Source organism: Takifugu flavidus, chromosome 13 (assembly GCF_003711565.1).
Source record: "Takifugu flavidus isolate HTHZ2018 chromosome 13, ASM371156v2, whole genome shotgun sequence".
Lineage (NCBI taxonomy): Eukaryota > Metazoa > Chordata > Actinopteri > Tetraodontiformes > Tetraodontidae > Takifugu > Takifugu flavidus.
In genome coordinates, this window is record NC_079532.1 from 10118435 (window position 1) to 10140697 (window position 22263).

The 22263-nt window shown below is 53.0% G+C and overlaps 1 protein-coding gene across 1 annotated transcript; it reads left to right on the forward strand.

Annotated features, from left to right (window-relative positions):
- The first annotated feature begins 1088 nt into the window (after positions 1-1088).
- cnot1 (CCR4-NOT transcription complex, subunit 1) lies at positions 1089-21826 on the forward strand. The gene is given in 49 exon segments (XM_057051089.1): positions 1089-1248; positions 2467-2763; positions 2847-2954; positions 3518-3616; positions 3742-3810; positions 3923-3977; positions 4415-4618; positions 4727-4895; positions 5182-5308; positions 5489-5599; positions 6364-6534; positions 6789-6916; positions 7526-7766; positions 7879-7998; positions 9215-9337; positions 9418-9569; positions 9838-9988; positions 10067-10259; positions 10812-10925; positions 11335-11459; positions 11573-11859; positions 11946-12024; positions 12125-12364; positions 12724-12864; positions 12933-13112; positions 13242-13358; positions 13791-13901; positions 14371-14448; positions 14612-14789; positions 15015-15169; positions 15239-15535; positions 16049-16189; positions 16264-16368; positions 16437-16556; positions 16906-17100; positions 17170-17312; positions 17637-17745; positions 17963-18132; positions 18842-19017; positions 19020-19068; positions 19150-19402; positions 19480-19643; positions 19723-19840; positions 19930-20031; positions 20111-20434; positions 20511-20691; positions 20976-21108; positions 21181-21315; positions 21428-21826. Coding segments are annotated over 48 exon segments (7122 nt in total). The 5' UTR covers positions 1089-1248; positions 2467-2661; the 3' UTR covers positions 21507-21826.
- Positions 21827-22263: the final 437 nt, after the last annotated feature.

A 22263-nucleotide genomic window follows, 5' to 3' on the forward strand; every position in this document is an offset into this window, starting at 1 on the left:
TGTCCCCAGGGGAGACGCACAGTCCATACAAGACTTTGTGAATGGCAACAACCTTCTTGAATAAAGAGCCTGAGATCCTGGAGATCCTTTTCTAAAGCAGCTGTTTCTTCTCAGCATCATTATTTCTCACAACCAGAACCACCAGTAGCATTGTCCACCGGTAGCACCGTCCACCGGTAGCACTGTCCTCCGGTAGCACCGTCCACCGGTAGCACCGTCCTCCGGTAGCACCGTCCACCGTTAGCACCGTCCACCGGTAGCACTGTCCTCCGGTAGCACCGTCCACCGGTAGCACCGTCCTCCGGTAGCACCGTCCACCGTTAGCACCGTCCTCCGGTAGCACCGTCCACCAGCACTACGCGGCGCTTTAAACACGAATGCTGTGTTCCTTTGTTTTATTGCTGGACAACTGCACAGTTCAGGTGGGAGCGCATGTGCTGCTGCAGCTGTGGGTCAGGTTCACCTGTGCGTGAGGTTCACCTGTGCAACTGTGCAACAGGTTCACCTGTGCCTGAGGTTCACCTGTGCAACAGGTTAGGCCTGAGCTGCTTCCACCGCCTCCAAACACGACTGAATCAGCGGCCTCCATGAGCGCAATGGATTGTGGGTAAGAGCGCCGCACAGAGAGCGTTAGCGGCTAACCTGCTAGAGAAGTGCGTGCGTGCGTGCGTGCGTGCGAGCAGCAGTTTCTGTGAATTCCTCTCGTCGGTGTGATTAATGAAAGTAAAACAAGCCAGTGGTTCTAGTTCTGTTGAGCTAAAGAGCGGAAGTGAACCGAGTGCTCCCCCAGTCGTTTAATGGCTTTAATCTGTTTATCTGTGGGATGTGAACACATTATATAGAGCAATAAACACCACGTGACTGTGGGAAGGAAGGTTGGTTTCAGAATGATAAACTCTTGTTAAATAGCAAAACAATATATATAAACCTTCCTCTCTATATATTTATATTGATCTATATGTGCGTGTTGCCGCTGGGTTTCAATAAAGAACAACAGAACACACGGTGCATTTATATTTACACGGACATTCATATTTATATTCATATTTATACGCCGCGAGGACCGCTCGCGAGCGGCCGCGTGTCGCGCGGATATCTTCACGTCTCGTGAGCGCGCCGAAGTGCTGACGGTCGCCATTTTATTTTGAAAATCAAACCAAATTGGGAGGCTCGTCGTCCCTCTGTTCGCAAAGTTTGTTGTGAGACTCAAGAAAAGATGAAAATCTAAGTCGCTTTCTTGGGAACACGGTGAGGTTATGAAACAATGAAACCAACTGTCCGCAGGTTCCAATCGAGGGGAAACGAAGAGACGCGGCCGTTAGCCGCTACCAAAGGGACACTTACGTACTGAAAAGTCGGTGTCTATATTAGTCTGGGCAATATGGTCTTTATTTGGAATAATTCCCTGTGCACCTTTAAAGCTTAATTGTGACGTTGGAGGCGATATTGGCGTTATCTATATACAAATGTAGCAACTAGCCACAATGATAGCATTTGTGTAATTGGTCCAAGCTAACAACGCAGTGTTAGCTGGCATCCGATAAAAGCTATCAAACATAGTCATGCCGTTTAAGCCCAGGATCATACTATGTTAGTCGCTTATGTGGTTTGGGTAGCATAGTGATACAAAACGTTATGTTAATTCGATATTTATGACACACGAAACGGTCCACATGCGGCTAATGCTAGCCACATGTAAATGCTAGTTTTCCTTAGCGTTAGCCACCAACTTGTTTTACAGACAAATCCAATGCGTTCGCTTTAGATCCGAGTGGTACCAATAACCAGCACGTACATTGTAATAAGTTCTTTAAAACTGATTGAAAGTATAAACGGCTCATTGTGTGGACAGGTTTGATGTTGGCCAAAGCTAAGTGGTGGGAACTACCATGCTAGCTAGCGTCGTCTGTGCTCGGTGCCCTCCGTGCTGCTAGCTTCAGATAGTATCGGTACCTCTAACATTTGCCTAGTTTTGGTCCTAATCTTAGTCATTTCCAAACCACGGCGATGCTGGGTAGTATCTTGACGAGCATTCCACCTTGTAACACGAACGTGGCTACTTTGTATTTGAGAGTTGCTAACGTGAATTAGTGTGTTCTTTGTTTCAGTGAACGGTTTTAATCTCCCTTCAGTCCTTAGGTGGTTGTTTCCACATAGGCCTTTCTTTAATAACCACACTGGTTTCTTGTACAAATGTCCCTGCCTGGAGCCGCTGCCCCAGTCCCGGAGGTCCGGTCCGGTTCGGTTCGGTCCGGTCCGGTCCAGCGTGTATTCAACATGTCGGGGTGCTTCTTACTTTCTGCCCTTGACCGAAATGATTGCGATAGTTCTGCAGGGTCCCATTTCCTTGCCTGTTGCCCTATTATCTTGTGTTTTTGACCCAATAAGTACTCCAAACCTGTCAAAAGTGCCTAAAGTTGTTCCTGTGATTGTCGTCCTGTTAAAGCTGCTTGTTCCTTCTTGCAGATGCTGAACTTGATCTTAAACTGAAGGACTCTGCCTTAACATCTGGAGCCATCGACTGACAGAATTCATCTGGACTCAAACATCTTTCACACCTTTGGGGGGGGGTAGCTGAAGTAACCTATTATTGAAGTGACTAAAGGGGAATAATGGTGATTTTGCGCCTTGCTCGGCCGCCTGCTTCCGCCCCGACCAGCAATGAATCTTGACTCGCTCTCGCTGGCTTTGTCTCAAATCAGCTATCTGGTGGACAATTTAACAAAGAAAAACTACCGAGCCAGCCAGCAAGAAATACAGCATGTAAGCCGACGTCCAGCTCACCCTGTCCGTCCGTCCGTCCGTCTGTTGTTGACCCTGCTAACGTCTGTGTCCTTGGCCACTAGATTGTCAATCGTCACGGTCCTGAGGCAGACAGGCATCTACTACGCTGTCTCTTCTCCCATGTGGATTTTAGTGGAGATGGTAAAAGCAGTGGAAAGGATTTTCACCAGGTATTTTTTGTTTTGCCAGAACATTTTTAACCATTTTCTGCTTTGAAAGTGTGTTGAGTTTTCAAACATTCACTCATTAGAGAAAGCTGCTGCTGCGCTGCTTCACGTGGGGTTTTACTCCTTCACTGCCCTTTGTTTGTCCACTCGGCAATGAAAGGCAGGCGGCATCGATGCGACGAACCATTGGCACATGCAGCCGTCGTATATCTCAACTATATAAATATATATATTCAAACTATATAAATATATTTAAACACCGAGCCGCATCACTGAGTCGCGACACCGAGCCGCATCACCGAGCCGCGACACCGAGCCGCGACACCGAGCCGCATCACCGAGCCGCGACACCGAGCCGCATCACCGAGCCGCGACACTGAGCTGCATCTCAGCCACATGCGACACAAGCATCCTTTAAGCACCCAAAGGTGGCGCTGCTGCATGGTGGCAGCAGCTCGGAGGTGAACTGCTGCCTCTGGTCGGCCATTTGTTGGTGAGAGCTTGTTTGTTTACTTCCTGTCTCTGATCTTCACCTTCTTCTCTGTGTTTCTGTCAACGTGGCCAAGACACAGTTTCTGATCCAGGAGTGCGTGTTGCTGATATCCAAGCCAAATTTTATCTCTTCTCTGTGTTACGCCATTGACAATCCCCTTCACTACCAGAAGGTAAAGAGCACATGGAAGCATTTTGTTTTAGCTATCAACATGCTAACACACCTTTAGCCAAAGCTGGAAGAGATGGCAGCCTTGTCTTCTACCTCTAAAGTTGTCTGACCTGATCTGTGTTTCAGAGTTTGAAGCCATCAGCCCACTTTTTTACTCAGTTGAGTAAAGTTCTTAAACTCAGCAAGGTCCAAGAGGTGAGTGAGCACCAGCATCGTTAGCATAGCGGGCTCATTTAGATACTGCTGTAGCGAACACGCTGCTTTCAGCTGGCTGATTTTGTTCTCAGACGTTTTCTTTCTTTTTTAGGTGATATTTGGGCTTGCTTTGCTCAACTCCAGCAACACAGACCTTCGTGCTTTTGGTGAGTAGCTGCTTGAACCCTTGAATCCACCAACCAGCACCAGACGCTACAGCTGCTCAGGGCTTCTTCAAGCAGGGGTCTTTATATTAAAGCTGGGGGCCGTTACTTAAAGTGATCAGTCCTGCACATCACACGTAGGGGTAAAGCTAGCATGCCTTTCCTTTCTGCTTCACATTAGCTCCTGTGTTAGCTAGCATGGCTGGTGACGGATGCTGTGGTGGTGCCTCTACGGACACTTCCAGTTCCACCAGTTTAGTTTGGATGGTTGCAGGCTGGACTGATCAACCAGCGTCTGGGCTGAACGGCCCCTCCAGGCTACTGTAGCCGCCGGCTGCTAACAGAGTCTCTTAAACAGCTTAAGATGAACTAAAGATGCCGGTGTTGACCTGCAGCCTTCTGCCGAGCCCCTTTAACCAGATCCCTTTATGTTGGCGCAGCTGCACAGTTCATCAAGCAGAAGCTTCCAGACCTCCTGCGGTCATACGTTGACGCAGATCTCGGAGGAAATCAGGAAGGTGGCTTCCAAGACATCGCCATAGAGGTGCTGCACCTGCTGCTCTCCCATCTACTGTTTGGTCAGAAGGGAGCCAGTGGGGTGGGACAGGAACAGATCGACGCCTTCCTCAAGACCCTTTGTCGAGGTACGGACACACGGGGTGTGTGTGAGTGTGTGTGTGTGTGTGTGTGTGTGTGTGGTATGCAGCAATAGCAGGCAGGACGCGTGACCCTTTGTGCTTGTGGCTCTGCAGATTTCCCCCAGGAGCGCTGTCCTGTGGTGCTCGCACCACTGCTGTACCCTGAAAAACGGGACATTCCCATGGACAGGATCCTGCCAGACTCAGGAGAGTTAGCGAGGACCATGATGGAGAGTTCTCTTGCTGAGTTCATGCAAGAGGTTGGCTACGTCTTCTGTGCTAGGTGACTGGCTCTGGATGATTTTCAGGAATATTGCTTGAAATGATCTTTGCAGTGCTGCCAGAGGCCTAAAGAGGCGGCAAACCTGCCTTTCTTGGGAAGGGTCGTTTCAGCTCTCTGGGCTCCTGCCCCGCTCTGGCCCCCCAGCATTTTGTAGTTGTGCGGCTCTCAGCAGCCAGAGCGGCGGTTCTTGCTGGAGTTGGAACTCTTCGCCAGCAGTATTTTGTGATGGTGTGGCTCACCAAGGTGTTGAAGTCCATGTCTGACCTTTTGGGCCTTGTGTCTCCAGTCTGGATGAGTGCAGAACCATAATCCACCAGTATGGGGTGAGAGAGGTGACGGCCTGCCAGGTAGCCAGGGTGCTGGGCATGATGGCACGGACCCACTCGGGCCTCTCCGATGGCATCCCCCTACAGGTGAGTGGCTGGACTGGAGCCATGAAGGTGAGGGCACACTCGGTCCTAGCTGAAGCTTCCACCTTCCTCCTTTAAGTCCACTATCTTCACCTCGTGTACGGACCTAGAATCAGCTGTGGTCTTCACCAGATAAAGGCTTGTTGGTTCTGGCCTCACACTCAGACGGCGTCTCTCTTGCAGAGCATCTCCAGCCCAGGAAGTGGCATCTGGAGCGACGGCAAGGACAAGAACGACGGCTCGCAGCCACACACGTGGAACGTGGAGGTTTTCATCGACGTTGTGAAGGATGTGGTACGTGAACGAGGTTTACTCCTGATGCCAACAGGTGGACGCACACACACACAGGCAGAGACACACACAGGCGGACGCACACACACACGGGTAGAGACACACACACACACGGGTAGAGACACACAGGCAGGGTAGAGACACACACAGGCAGACAGACACACACACACAGGTGGACGCACAGACAGAGACACACACAGGTGGAGCACACACACACACGGGTAGAACACACACAGGCAGACAGACACACACACACAGGAGGACGCACAGACACACAGGGACGCACACACACACGGGTAGAGACACACACAGGCAGACAGACACACACACACAGGTGGACGCACACACACAGACAGAGACACACAGGTGGACGCACACACACAGACAGAGACACACACAGGTGGACGCACACACACACGGGTAGAGACACACACAGGTGGACGGACACACACAGGCAGACAGACACACACAGGTGGACGCACACACACAGACAGACAGAGACACACACACACAGGCAGCAGACACACACAGGCAGACAGAGACACACACACACAGGCAACACACACACACAGGCGACAGACACACACAGGCAGACAGAGACACACACACACACAGGCAGACAGACACACACAGGCAGACAGACACACACAGGTGACGGACACCACAGACAGACAGAGACACACACACACAGCAGACAGACACACACAGGCAGACAGACACACAGACACGTGACGTGACCATCTGAACTGTTTTCACCTGTGTTCCAGAATCCGAGCCTGAACTTCAAGGAGGTGACGTACGAACTGGATCATCCGAGCTTCCTGATCCGGGACAGCAAGGGCTTGCACATCGTGGTCTATGCTGTTCAGAGGGGGCTGGGCATGGAGGTCTTCCCTGTTGACCTGATCTATCGACCCTGGAAGAATGCCGAGGGACAGGTGAGTCTCTCACTCTCTCACACACACACACACACACACACACACACACACACACACACACACACACACACTGAGTGGGTGCTGGAGCTCAACTGACAGACCAGAACCTGGGGGACGTTGGCGTTGACACAAAATGGCTAACCTGGCGGCGGAAATAAGACTCCAAGGACCCTTTGGGATCTACTGGATCGCACAGCTGGAGCAAACACACACCTTCACACACGTCCTCCACTAACAGCAGTGTGTGTCTGCAGCTGTCGTTTGTTCAACACTCCTTGATGAGCCCGGAGGTGTTTTGCTTCGCCGACTACCCCTGCCACACTGTGGCCATTGACATCCTGAAGGCCCCCCCAGAGGATGACAACAGGGAGATCGCCACCTGGTAGGACCCTCGTTTCGTTAACCAGCACCAATCCGCCATCCTGAGGCACCATTTAAACATTGGCCAAGTTTCTCCTGACCTGGAGGGCAGAGTTGGGCCTCTTCAGACCCCATCGTGGTCACAACACGCCTGCATTTGCCACATGAACTCACAAAAGCAACTCAAGCACTTATGATCAGCTCAGCACAAACTCTTGAATATATCAGACGTTTCTTATTGGGTAAATGAGGTATTAACGCCATTTGGAACTCCACAACCGGCCAGCGTGTATGGTATCCATATATACATATGGTGGATATCTGATGTGGATCTTGGAAAGGTGGTGGACTCAGGCTGCAGAGTGTGTGTGGGGGGGGCACAGCGGCCAGTGAGGGCTGGTAACGAGCAGTGGATACAAAGGATGCCTGTTAGAACCGTAACTCTTTACTGGGCGCTCTACCTGTTTACATGATCAGGTTTAAAATGCCAAGGTGCTCTCACCCTGGTAACGACGCTATTGTGATTATAATAATTATAGTGTGAGCGTTGTGCTGTCTGTACCAGAACAAGCGTGTGGAGAGGAGGGAAGCTGGTGCCTCGGCTACAGCGTTTTTGTGTTTCCCTTCACAGGAAGAGTCTGGACCTGGTGGAGAGTCTGCTCAGGCTCTCCGAGGTGGGCCAGTACGAGCAGGTGAAGCAGCTCTTTGGGTTTCCCATCAAACACTGTCCGGACATGTTGGTGCTGGCGTTGCTGCAGATCTCCACGTCCTGGCACACGCTGCGCCATGAGCTCATCTCCACCCTGATGCCCATCTTCCTTGGCAACCATCCCAACTCTGCCATCATTCTGCACTACGCCTGGCATGGACAGGTATCACAGGCTCCTCTGTTCCCATGGAAACACACTTGGCCGGTTCTGTTTGTATTTGGATTGTGTTGCTTAAATATGTGCGAGTTCCTGATGGCTTCATTGAACTCCGCAGGGCCAGTCTCCCTCCATCCGCCAGCTTATTATGCATTCCATGGCAGAGTGGTACATGAGAGGGGAGCAGTACGACCAGGCCAAGCTGTCTCGCATCCTCGACGTGGCCCAGGACCTGAAGGTTTGTGCAAAGCTAATGCTTCTGCTGCACCCCCCTCTGTCCGTGGTGAACTCTGGTGGGCTCTTGAGGGGGCCACAGTCTTAAAAACAGGGAAACGGGAATGACCCTTTTCAACCGGACATCTTCTGAAGTGATCCCCCCCCATCAGGAAATCATTTTTATTCCCATTTATTTCAAAGGCACAAACTACAGAACAGTCTCTGACTCGGGTTTGACCAGGCAGATAAAAACACAGCTGCTACTGACTGTATTTCTCCCCTCTAAGTTCTGGTACTGTCCAAAAAAGAAGGGACGCAGACCCACGAGCTGGGCCTCAGCAGCTTTGCTTCATGGTAGAGTAACAGCTGCTGACGGCACCCTCCTCCCACATGTGGGACTCCTTTAATGCCAATGCATGTGTGGAGTGCTGTGTAAACGAGGGTCCCACAGCCCGCTGCAACACACTGAGGGATCAGGTCGTCCATTTGGTTAAGCTTCTCCTGACATCTCACAAAGCAGCTCTTTCTGGACACGATGACCTGCTGAGCTCTCCAGACCCAACGGGTCCAAGGTCAGATTTAGAAGAGGAGATACTGTACCTGGAGATGTGACGGACTCTGAGCACAAGGCCTCAGATTTCTCAGATCCTCTGGTGCAGTTTGAGCAACACCTTCGATTCCTGTGAACTTGTGGAGCTGTTGGACACAAACACTCATCTCAATCAGGTGATATTGGGAAGCTTCAGCAGAGGTTCAGGACAGAAGCAGCTGCAGTGATGCCTTTAGAGATAAAATGGGGACGGTAGTTTAATAAGCTCATGGTGCGTCTGCCTCATTCACTGATGGTTGAAATGATGCGAGCAGGCCTCCTTTACATCACGTGCGTACGAGCTTCTCTGCTGCTACGGCTAAAGGCTAACATTTACGACATCTCTGCACCAGTAATGGTGACACACACCCTGCTCATGGGACTAAAACAGTTGGGAATCCTGAAGGCAGATGGCGCTGATGAAGCAGTCTGACCTCAGGACCCAGAACAAGACCAGCTTCTTTCCAAAGGCTTCTTGTTTCTTGTCCTCAAACTCTTGGCTGTTCCTTCATTAAAAGTATCTGTGCCGTAAGAGAGAAACGGTCCGTCAGGCTTCCTCACACCTAAACTGCTGTGATCATTCATGCTAATGAATGCTCAGACGACCTGATTACCGTTTGGACTGACGCCAGTCTTTGTCCCCCTCTAGTCTCTCTCCATGTTGCTGAATGGGACCCCGTTTGCCTTTGTCATCGACCTGGCTGCACTCGCATCTCGTCGCGAATACCTCAAACTTGATAAATGGCTAACTGACAAGATAAGAGAACACGGCGTATGTATTCTAATGTTTGATATTCTCCCGGCTGTCGGTGTTTTGGAGGATGCTGCTTACAAAGCCTTTGTGTCTTTCAGGAACCGTTCATCCAGGCGTGCGTGACCTTCCTGAAGCGCCGCTGTCCCTCTATAATGGGGGGTCTTCCCCCAGACAAGGACCAGCCCAAGAGTTCCCAGCTGCCTCCGGAGACCTTGGCCACCATGCTGGCCTGCCTGCAGTCCTGTGCTGGGTGAGAGGTCCTATTTAAGGTGGTGCTGGACACAGCCAGGGACGTCCCCTGTCCACGTGTCTGAGCAGAGGCTGAATTGATGTGTGAATGAGCGTTGTTGCCTTGGTTAAGTGTTGCTTTTTACACCTTTCCTGTACACGGGAGCGCGTGCAGACAGAATCGGCCACTCTTCTCACCAAATCTGTCACTTTAATGTAAAGATCCGTCTAGTTTGAGGTGAATCTCTGGATGTTACGTCCAGCTTCAGTCCAGCTGCTTTGTTGTGTAGGAGCGTTTCCCAAGAGCTGTCGGAGACCATTCTCACCATGGTGGCCAACTGCAGCAATGTGATGAATAAAGCCCGACAGCCGCCACCAGGGGTCATGCCTAAAGGACGTGCCCCCAGCACCAGCAGCTTGGATGCAATATCTCCCGTACAGGTAATCTGAACTCAGATGTTTCACGTTCAGGCTCTGCTGCAGCGTCAGGGCTGATTCTCTTCACTTGGTGTTCTCCAGATGGACCCTCTGGCTGGTATGGGATCCCTGAACCTGGGAGGCACGGCAGCGTCACACAATCCTGGGTTCCCCACCTCCCTGAGCTCTGCCTTTAGTAACCCCCAGTCTCCAGCAAAGGCTTTCCCAGCTCTGTCCAACCCCAATCCCAGCACACCTTTTGGAGGAATTGGCAGCCTGTCTACTCAGCTCTCTGGTATGGAACCTGGAGCTCTTCCTCTATTGGGGCGAGTCAGGAATGGCTGAATCAAAGTACTGAGCAGCAGTCAGAGCAATAAGTGCTGGTATTTCCTGCACTGGGCCTGTACCTAAGCTAGCATTCCTCTTCATTATCGAGTTCTGCTGGCCTTGTATCCCTACCCTTGTATTACTCTAAGTGAAGTACATACATTCATGAAGTACATGTATTCATTCTGTATTTTAATGGTCACTTTATTCCAGATGTGTTTTCCACATATCCAGTCTAAAGCTGCCCAGTTATTGTCTTAGTTCCCTCTCCTCCAGCAGCGTCTACGTTGATGCTGTCACATCATTTTTAGATGGTTCCTGGTAGTTTGGGTTTGGTCAACGATGCTTTAGAACAGTGGAAGCATGGCCAGCGCCCCAATGACAACGTCTATTGAGCTGATGATGTCGTTGAAGCCATTCGGTGCATCCTTAAAGGATGAGTGAAGCCTTTTCACCGCCCGTCTGTTCACGCTGGCGTGGCGTACGTTTGATCACATGTCTGTCTGGTTTTTACCCACAGGTCCTCTGAGCTCAGGTATTGGATCGAGTCTGGGCATGCAGACTGTCAACACGGACCCTTTTGGCACCAGGAAGATGAGCACACCAGGCCTGAACCCACCGACCTTTCAGCAGAGTAAGATGAAGGCCTGTAAGTGGTGGTGGTCGTGGTGTGACTGAGAGCCCCGCCCTGCGCCGCTCCCTGCTGTATTTCCTCCAGATAACTTGGGCCACCGCGGCGTTAGCCACATTTTTAGCAGAAGTGAGCCGTTTTATGGCGTTTGCCATCATGAGACACATCAAAGAGTGCCAGAAATCAGAGGAAATACAGATCAGTCTTCCATTCTTGTCTGCTTATGCTTACAGCCCCATTTTCTATCATTTGGATTTGACCTCACCTGCAAAGCAGCCTCCTCACTTGATTCAGTTCTCTTCACTTGGTTGCTCTTTTTCTCCACTAGTTGATTTTATTTTATTTTTTTTAAAAGCTATTTTTTTCCAGTGTGTGTAAAATTGAAGTGTAATGGGAAATGCTCTTCTTCTAGCTGACCTCTCTCAGGTTTGGCCCGAAGCAAACCAGCACTTTAGTAAGGAGATAGATGATGAAGCCAACAGCTACTTCCAGCGGATTTACAACCACCCACCTCACCCAACTATGTCTGTAGATGAAGTAGGTGGTCTCGTACTGGCCAGCCTTGACGGCTGTCTTCTCATAAGCGTCCCAGTTAATTAGTCTGTGCGCTTGCTTGAGCTCATGCTGGGATGTGTTGATTTCTCCTGCAGGTGCTGGAGATGCTGCAGAGATTTAAGGATTCAACCATCAAACGGGAGAGAGAAGTCTTTAACTGCATGCTGCGGAATTTGTTTGAGGAGTACAGGTTTTTCCCCCAGTACCCCGACAAGGAGCTGCACATCACTGCCTGCTTATTCGGTGGCATCATTGAGAAGGGCCTCGTGACCTACATGGCCCTGGGCCTGGCCCTCCGATATGTCCTGGAGGCTTTGAGGAAACCATACGGCTCCAAAATGTATTACTTTGGAATTGCTGCTCTGGATCGCTTTAAGAACAGGTAGGAAACCACTTTGTTTCTCAGTGGAAACCGCTGTTAATGAGGCGGTGGTGCTGTTGACCTGACTGCTGCTGGTATATCTGCAGGCTGAAGGACTACCCTCAGTACTGCCAGCACCTGGCTTCTATCGCACACTTCCTGCAATTCCCCCACCATTTACAGGAGGTGAGACTTTTCTCACTTTGCTTTTGATCAACAATCTTGAGTATTCCATCACAGTTAATGTTGTACATAATGTGTCCTAAAGCTGCTTAAATCTGTCCAGTATATTGAATATGGGCAACAATCCCGGGACCCACCAGTAAAGATGCAAGGCTCCATCACCACTCCTGGCAGTCTGGCACTGGCTCACGTGCAGGCCCAGACACAGCAGCCCGGAGGCCCCAAAGCTCCGCCGCCGAGTCAGCCCAGCACGTTGGTTACCACCACCACCACCACCACCACCACAGTCAAGACGCCCACCATCACGAGGCCCACGCCCAGCAACTTCAAGAAGGACGTTCCTGTAAGTTCAGTTGATGTTTAGCTGCGTTCACACCAAAGACGAGTCAACGAAAGCACGCGTGATGATGCTAATTAGAGCTGAGCGGCGTGAATCCCACCACATTCACCACAGCTCCTGACTGGCCTGCTGGTGAGCCCACGCGTGCGGCGGCGTTCCCCACGTCAGGCCCGCGTGGCCACCTGATGCTACCTTCTCAGCAGCCTGCCAAGTTAAAGGTGTGGGCTCATAGCGCGGCGCCTGCTCCGTAGCGCTCAGCTGGTGATGCCTCTTGTGTTTGGTGTGAACGCCCCATCAGGTTTATAGTGTGAGCTGATTCTGCTGGCTCGGATTGTTGTCATGTGTCCTGATGTTGCCCCCAGCCCTCGATAAACACAACCAACATTGACACCTTGTTGGTGGCCACTGACCAGACTGAGAGGATTGTGGAGCCACCAGACAACGTCCAGGAGAAGATTGCCTTCATCTTTAACAACCTTTCTCAGTCCAACATGACACAGAAGGTAAAGAGACGGATGCAGTCGACTGTGATTTAGGCTGTGAGCAGTTTAAAAGCAGCATTTTTCACCAGGTGGAGGAGTTGAAAGAGACGGTGAAAGATGAATTCATGCCCTGGGTGTCCCAGTACCTGGTGATGAAACGTGTCAGCATTGAGCCCAACTTCCACAGTCTCTATTCCAACTTTTTGGATACTTTAAAGAACCCAGAGTTTGTCAAAATGGTCCTAAATGAGACGTACAGGAATATCAAGGTAAGATTTGGGGGACTGAGTTAACGATTGACGGGCTTTAAACCGACTAAAGCGTTTGACTGAGTACAGATGTTCAATGTGTTGCTCTTTCTAGACAGCGTTAAAAAGTGCGTTTCCCTCCCTTGGCAGGTTCTGCTGACATCAGACAAGGCAGCAGCCAATTTCTCTGACCGCTCTCTGCTGAAGAACCTCGGCCACTGGTTGGGCATGATTACACTGGCCAAAAACAAGCCCATCCTTTACACTGTAAGAACTGCTGTCGTTCAACATTCTTGTCTTGTGGAGGAACATGTGTCATCCCTTAATAGGTAAAACCCCCCACATTGGTGGTGTAATGTAAAGGACAATGTGTGCACCCCTGCCAGCTGCTGAGGGCAGGTGAACCCTCAGGGTTGAGGACCGATGGATCTTTCTTGGATCAGTCAACCTGATCTCACTTTCATCCTTCTAACCTGGTGTCTGATTGGCTCAACATTTAAGAGGAAGCTAAATACCTGAAATGATGTTTGACCATTAAATAAAGCTGGATCTGAATGACTGAACATTGGTCTGTGGGGCCAGTTTTAGAGTCGCTGCTCTGAGTGCACCGTTAAACCTGGAGGATGAAGGCTGGAAGAGGCCTTTTGGCTCCTTAAGATGTCACCTTGCACCTTGAGTAATGCACATTTGTCCTGTCAGGATCTGGAAGTGAAGTCTCTGCTGCTGGAAGCATATGTGAAAGGACAACAGGAGCTGCTGTACGTAGTTCCCTTTGTGGCCAAAGTTTTGGAGTCCAGTTTGAGAAGCATGGTGAGTAATAACGTGATAAACCGACCAACATCATCAGTCTGTAGGTGTGAGCGTGCCATCAATGAAACAGGCTAACGGTCAAGCATCTGCTTTTAAAGCATTCTTTGATGTCTTTGTACTGAGAATTGATTTGAATCAGCACTACAGGGTTCTGAGAGCCCATGTGGCTTCACAGTACAGCAAACCTATTACATGGACCCAGTTTGGGTCACGTAAACACGTCATTTTAGCTTCTCTATGGCCTTTATGATGAACTTGATTAACATGGAGATCCAATTCTGCCACATTCAACGTGGTCTTCTCAGTTGTCTGAGGCCCTCAGCATTAATGTGGGTGAACACACCTGTGAGGTGGAGCTCGCTGGTCTCTAGGAGGCCACTGAACCGGTCCGTGTCCAGTCCCAGTCCTCATGTGACGAACATGTCTGCACTCTTCCTGCTAACTTCAGTTCTTCCTTTCCCTGGTGTAGGTCTTCAGACCTCAGAACCCCTGGACCATGGCCATCATGAATGTTCTTGCTGAGCTCCATCAGGAGCATGACCTGAAGGTACTGAAGTTACTGGACTACATTAGATGCTGTAGCGGTCTTCAGCAGTGGAGTGTGTGTGTGGTGCACGTCCCTGTGCACAGTGAGCAGCGGGTCCTTCGTGTTTGCCTCTGGAAACATTCTGTTGATGAGGGATTGTTGCCGCTGTGCTTTTCTCCTGCAGCTGAACTTGAAGTTTGAGATTGAAGTCCTGTGTAAGAATCTGTCTCTGGACATCAACGAGCTGAAACCTGGAAACCTGCTGAAGGACAAAGACAAGCTGAAGAACCTGGAGGAGCAGCTTTCTGCACCAAAGAAAGAGAGCAAGGCTCCAGAGGAGTCGTTGGCCGTTCCCACAGCAGGTGGGACACCAGCACATCGTTACCGTCCTGTCCTGCTCGTTCAGGCCTCTGCTACAATTCTCATTGTACTTCAGACACGTTGGAAAAGAAAAGGGTGAAAATATCAACCTCCGTAATCTAGTTGTGGATGTAAAGTGGAGCCAGGTTTAGTTGGGTTACACAGACGGTCTGAAGTCCTGCTACATGCTGTCATTTCTAACCAAACTCATGTTTTGTGACCAACAGGAGAATTTGTTCCATTTGCAGCTCCTCCATCAACACCAGCTGCCACCACAGCGTCCTGTGCAGCCACGGGGCCCCCGACCCCCCAGTTCAGCTACCACGACATTAACGTGTATGCCTTGGCCGGCCTGGCTCCACACATCAACATCAACACCAGTGTAAGTGCACTGCTGGCTGCCTCCTGCTCTACTGGGGGGCTCTCTCACCCTCTCCTCTCCCCTCCTCAGGTCTCTCTGCTGCAGGCGCATCCTCAGCTGAAGCAGTGCGTGCGGCAGTCGGTGGAGCGAGCCGTCCAGGAGCTGGTGCACCCCGTGGTCGATCGCTCCATCAAAATCGCCATGACCACCTGTGAGCAGATCATTAGGAAGGACTTTGCACTGGACTCGGAAGAGTCGCGCATGCGTCTGGCGGCCCACCACATGATGAGAAACCTGACGGCTGGCATGGCCATGATCACGTGCCGGGAGCCTCTGCTCATGAGCATCGCCACCAACCTGAAGAACAGCTTTGCAGCTGCTCTCAGGGTAAGCTGTTGAACGGGCAGACCTGATCCTACTGTGGTGCCCATTTATTCATCATCACGAATGTTGGAGCTTTGCTGTTGGGTTGGCGACGTTGGCACCATGGAGGCCTCCCTTTACATGATTATTGATTATTATTATTACTATTATTGATGAGCGGCAGCATCGTCACAACAACATAAACCCAGAAACAGCCAGCCTTGTCCAGACTGGCCCCCTCAAAACTAACACGGATCAAATGAGGTTGTTGTGGAGGGTCACAACATTCAGCAGCCCCCAGTCTGCAGTCATTTCATGTACAATGGAACATTCATGGTCATCAGAGATCCAGCAGCAGCCCAGGTAAAGCCGACCTGGCTTCTGCCTCCATGGTGTAGCTTATGAGAGGTGGCTCTTCCTCCCTTAGAGCCAGAGGTTATTAGGGACTAGAGCAGAGGATGGAAGGGAAGGCAGCATCACACCCCTCACACATCCCTCCTGAGTTCTCCTCTTTAACTGGAAGCTTCATTTCCACAGACGCCGACCCCTCAACAGAGGGAGATGATGGAAGAGGCTGCGGCCAGGATTTCTCAGGACAACTGTGAATTGGCCTGCTGCTTTATCCAGAAAACGGCCGTGGAGAAAGCCGGGCCTGAGATGGACAAGAGACTAGCAACAGTAAGGAGAGGCTCCCCACCTTCATCACTGCCAGTAGAGTTTGCATCTGGAGTGATTTCCATTTCTCTCTGTAGGAGTTTGAGCTGCGGAAACACGCGCGGCAGGAAGGCCGCCGCTACTGTGACCCTGTTGTGCTGACCTACCAGGCAGAACGTATGCCCGAGCAGATCAGGCTCAAGGTCCGTGGCCTTCAACCTTGAGTTCCTACTGTGCAACAGCACTCTGACACCTTGTGGATGTGTTCTAGGTGGGAGGGGTGGATGCCAAGCAGCTGGCTGTGTATGAGGAATTTGCCAGGAATATTCCAGGGTTCCTTCCCAGCAATGATCTTTCACAGCCCACCGGCTTTTTGGCTCAGCCCATGAAGGTGAATGAACAATCCAAAGTTAACGTTAGCATAGGCATGTTTCCACTGCAGGAACCTTTTAAAGGAACTTATACGGAGTCCCTGCTCCAGGGGAAGGACTGGGATCAGCCCCAAAACACTCCTGGGTTAGGGTGAGAGGTTTACTGGGCTAAACTAGAGCAGCATGTAGCGATGGCGGCTGCAGGACATCATCTTCTCTTGGAGGTGGGAACCACAGCAGAGCGAAACGGTTCCTCCTGCAGTGGAAACGCCTGATTCGAGGCTCTTTGTCCTGTTGCCCCACTGCATTAGTGCTGTTTCCTGAAGTGTTTGAACTGGAGAGAGAACGCTTGTTTCCCTGTTTCCACAGCAGCAGGCATGGGCCACAGACGACGTGGCTCAGATCTACGACAAGTGCATTGCAGATTTGGAGCAACACCTTCACGCCATTACTCCAACCCTGGCCATGAACCCACTAACCCAGGCCCTGCGCAGCCTGCTGGAAGCTGTGGTCTTGGCGAGAAACTCAAGGGATGGAATTGCTGCGCTCGGCCTCCTGCAGAAGGTTGGACAGAGGAGGAGGCCAGGTCCTGGTTCATCTGTGCCAGGTTGTCATTGAGCTCTGTTTCTCCAGGCTGTAGAAGGTCTTCTGGATGCTACGAGTGGGGCTGATGCAGACCTGCTGCTCCGCTACAGGGAATGTCACCTGCTGGTCCTGAAAGCCCTGCAGGACGGACGCGCCTATGGACCACAGTGGTGCAATAAGCAAATCACCAGGTGAGTGCACACGCAGGTGAACATGAACACAGGTGAATATTGGGGGAGGTTCTCCCCACCATTTATCCCAATGGGGACAAACCTTCACATGTTCTGGAGAGCTCCAGAAACCAATCAGCACTAAGGATAAGACGAGGCCTTTAACAAAGGGGGTTTCCTGTCTAAGACGTCTGGCTCTATCTGCCGCGCTCAGACAACACGATCACCTGGAGGAGGCTGAGCTGAGGTCCCAGTGCCGACCTTGGCTCCAGTCGGGCCCGACTCGGCTATTATAACAAGGTGTTCTTTCCTCTGTGAGAGACTGACGGCTGGTGTCTGCTGCAGGTGTCTGATAGAATGTCGTGATGAGTACAAATACAACGTGGAGGCAGTGGAGCTGTTGATCCGGAACCATCTGGTGAATATGCAGCAGTACGACCTCCATCTGGCACAGGTATCATCACGGATCCCATCACCTCTGAACCACGGTCACCTGACCTGTACCCTTAGGGCTGGGTGGGGCAGATATCAGCCAGGACGGCTCAGTGGGAGTAAACATGGTGCAGCCAGACTGTTCTGGCTATGATGAAATCACACACACACACACACACACAGATCTTTGGCGCTGGTGATATTTGAGCCTAATAAAGTGGCCGTGCTGGTGTCCACAGTCCATGGAGAACGGGCTGCACTACATGGCCGTGGCCTTCGCCATGCAGCTGGTGAAGCTGCTGCTGGTGGATGAGCGCAGCGTCAGCCACGTGACCGAGGCCGACCTCTTCCACACCATCGAGACCCTCATGAGGACCTGCGCCCACTCCAGGGCCAACGCACCTGAGGGGTAATTATGAGCAGCCCGGGGGGACCTGTGGGCAGACGCCCGTGACGGGACGTGACCCGCCTGTGTGACGTGACGTGACCCGCCTGTGTGACGTGACGTGACCCGCCCGTGTGACGTGACCCGCCTGTGTGACGTGACGTGACCCGCCCGTGTGACGTGACGTGACCCGCCTCTGTGACGTGACCCGCCTCTGTGACGTGACGTGACCCGCCTCTGACGTGACCCGCCTGTGTGACGTGACGTGACCTGCCTCTGTGACGTGACCTGCCTCTGTGACGTGACCCGCCCGTGTGACGTGACGTGACCCGCCTCTGTGACGTGACGTGACCCGCCTCTGACGTGACCCGCCTGTGTGACGTGACCCGCCTGTGTGACGTGACCCGCCTCTGACGTGACCCGCCTGTGTGACGTGACGTGACCTGCCTCTGTGACGTGACCTGCCTCTGTGACGTGACCTGCCTCTGTGACGTGACCCGCCCGTGTGACGTGACGTGACCCGCCTCTGTGACGTGACGTGACCCGCCTCTGACGTGACCCGCCCGTGTGACGTGACCCGCCCGTGTGACGTGACCCGCCCGTGTGACGTGACGTGACCTGCCTCTGTGACGTGACGTGACCCGCCTCTGTGACGTGACCCGCCTGTGTGACGTGACCGCCCCGTGTGACGTGACCCGCCCGTGTGACGTGACCCGCCCGTGTGCCCCTGCAGCCTTCCCCAGCTGATGGACGTCGTCCGCTCCAACTACGAGGCCATGATCGACCGGGCCCACGGTGGACCCAACTTCATGATGCATTCAGGCATCTCTCAGGCTTCGGAGTACGACGACCCGCCGGGCCTGAGGGAGAAGGCGGAGTACCTGCTCAGAGAGTGGGTCAACCTGTACCACTCGCAGCTGCTGGCAGAGACAGCACCAAGGCCTTCTCTGCTTTTTTGGCCAGGTGAAGCCCCGCCCCCCCTGAGCGTGAGCAGACCTCAGCAGGAGGTTCCTCGCTCATCTCTGGTCCCGTCTGATCTCTGCAGATGCACCAGCAGGGAATCCTGAAGACGGACGACCTGATCACCAGGTTCTTCCGGCTTTGCACAGAGATGTGCGTGGAGATCAGCTATCGTGCCCAGGCGGAGCAGCAGCACAACCCGGCGGCCAGCGCCGCCATCATCAGAGCCAAGTGCTACCACAACCTGGACGCCTTCGTGAGGCTGATCGCCCTGCTGGTCAAACACTCCGGAGAGGCCACCAACACGGTGACCAAGATCAACCTCCTCAACAAGGTGCAGCTCGCGTGGCGTTGAGGGACCGTTGGGCCTCTGAGCTCTCTGATCCCACTCCCGTCTCCTCGCTCTTCCAGGTGCTCGGTATCGTCGTCGGGGTGCTGATCCAGGACCACGATGTCCGGCAGACAGAGTTCCAGCAGCTGCCCTACCATCGGATATTCATCATGTTGCTTCTGGAGCTCAACGCCCCCGAGCACGTGCTGGAGACCATCAACTTCCAGACATTAACCGCCTTTTGGTACATTTCTGCGTTCTTTGGCTGGTGGGATGCTGAAGTTGTGCTGGGTCCTTCACGCTCCTCCTGCTTGTGTTTGCAGCAACACCTTCCACATCCTGAGGCCCACCAAGGCGCCTGGCTTCGTGTACGCCTGGCTGGAGCTCATCTCTCACCGCATCTTTATCGCCAGGATGCTAGCGCACACGCCTCAGCAGAAGGTATCCAGGCCTCAGAAATGTGGCGTTTGTGAGGGCAGACGTGCCGCTAATGCGTCGCTAACGTGCCGCTAACGCGCCGCTGTTTGCAGGGCTGGCCCATGTACGCACAGCTGCTCATCGACCTCTTCAAGTATCTGGCGCCGTTCCTGAGGAACGTGGAGCTCAACAAACCTATGCAAATCCTGTATAAGGTACGTTCCTGACGGGCGCGGCGGCCCTCTGTCCTCTGTCCTCTGTCCGTCCACAGCAGCACCTTCTTGGCTCTTTCAGGGGACGCTCCGAGTGCTGCTGGTCCTGCTCCATGATTTCCCAGAGTTCCTGTGTGACTACCACTACGGCTTCTGTGACGTGATTCCGCCAAACTGCATCCAGCTGCGCAACCTCATCCTGAGTGCCTTCCCACGTAACATGAGGCTGCCCGACCCCTTCACCCCCAACCTGAAGGTGGACATGCTGAGTGAGATCAACATCGCTCCACGGATCCTCACCAACTTCACGGGCGTCATGCCCTCCCAGTTCAAGAAGGATCTGGACTCCTACCTGAAGACGCGCTCACCTGTGACCTTCCTGTCTGAGCTGCGGAGCAACCTGCAGGTAGGAGCAGCGCGGCCGACAGACCAGTCGTTGCCGTGGAGACGTCCTTGAGTAAACGCCGCCTTTGTGCTCGCAGGTGTCCAACGAACCAGGAAACCGCTACAACATCCAGCTGATCAACGCGCTGGTGCTGTACGTGGGCACCCAGGCCATCGCCCACATCCACAACAAGGGGAGCACGCCGTCCATGAGCACCATCACCCACTCGGCCCACATGGACATCTTCCAGAACCTGGCTGTGGACCTGGACACGGAGGGTGAGACGCCGTCCATGCAGGGCGCCGCTACGCCAGGACACACACACACACACACACACACACACACCCCGGGACCCGGTAGCTCACCTGCACCTGTTCCAGCTTCTCTTCCTGTTCATTTCTGAGCCTTTTCCCGCCCAAATATGGTCAAAGACTGATGCCTTCAGGGTTCTAGAAGCCACTATTTATTTTATTAGAACGTTGTTAGAACGTTGGCGATGTTCTGTAATCAGAAAAAGGCCCTTTGAGTCCATGACGAGACTGAGCGGCTCTTGTCTCTGCAGGACGCTACCTCTTCCTCAACGCCATCGCCAACCAGCTGCGCTACCCCAACAGCCACACCCACTACTTCAGCTGCACCATGCTCTACCTGTTCGCCGAGGCCAACACCGAGGCCATCCAGGAGCAGATCACCAGGTGAGCAACGCTGGCGTTCCAGCCTCACGCACGCTCTGGGCCGGGCCTCAGCCTCTCAACCGGGTCTTTCAGGGTTCTGCTGGAGAGGCTGATCGTGAACCGGCCGCACCCCTGGGGTCTCCTCATCACCTTCATAGAGCTGATCAAGAACCCCGCCTTCAAGTTCTGGAGCCACGACTTTGTTCACTGTGCCCCGGAGATCGAGAAGTATGTTGGGTCGGTCGGGGGGGTGGGGGGGGTGGGGGGGGTGGGGGTGTTGTGCCGGACCTTCATGTCCTCTCTCCTGTGCCGGACCTTCATGTCCTCTCTCCTGTGCCAGGCTGTTCCAGTCGGTAGCCCAGTGCTGCATGGGCCAGAAGCAGGCCCAGCAGGTGATGGAGGGCACCGGAGCCAGCTAGTCTGGGCCGGGGCACCGGCGCCGCTGGAGGACCAGCCACCCGACATGAGGACTGATTGACTACTACACCTGAGTTGGACTTTAGTGGATCTCTGCTGGGCCGGGGGGGCGGATCCAGACGAGCGGGTTAATGTACTGATTCAATGATCTGATGTAAATATTGTGGGGGAGGGGGCACAGCAGTGTAGATAGAAACCATGTTCTCACACTACCAAAGTTTTGGTTTGCCCCCCTCCCATGTGGAGATTTGCCCCCCTCCCATGTGGAGCCTTTTTTGACTTTTGTGTTTAAATGCTGAACGATAGATACCTGAAGGACGAAGCTGCGTTTCTTTTCTTTCTTTGATACGCTTGATCGCTCGGTGCACATGAAATGGCGTCTGGGGGGGTCTCCTGGGGGGGGTCTCCTGGGGGGGGTCTCCTGGAGCGCCTGGGGGAGGGTCTCCTGGGGGGGGTCTCCTGGAGCGCCTGGGGGACGGGTCTCCTGGGGGGGTCCCCTGGGGGAGGGTCTCCTGGGGGGGTCCCCTGGGGGACGGGTCTCTTGGGGGGGTCCCCTGGGGGAGTCCCCTGGGGGACGGGTCTCCTGGGGGGGTCTCCTGGGGGGGTCCCCTGGGGGACGAGTCTCCTGGGGGACGGGTCTCCTGGGGGGGTCTCCTGGGGGACAGGTCTCCTGGGGGGGTCTCCTGGAGCGCCTGGGGGACGGGTCTCTGGCCCGGATGGGTTCTGGTTCTGAAGTCTGTCCTCACTCCTGTAAACTGT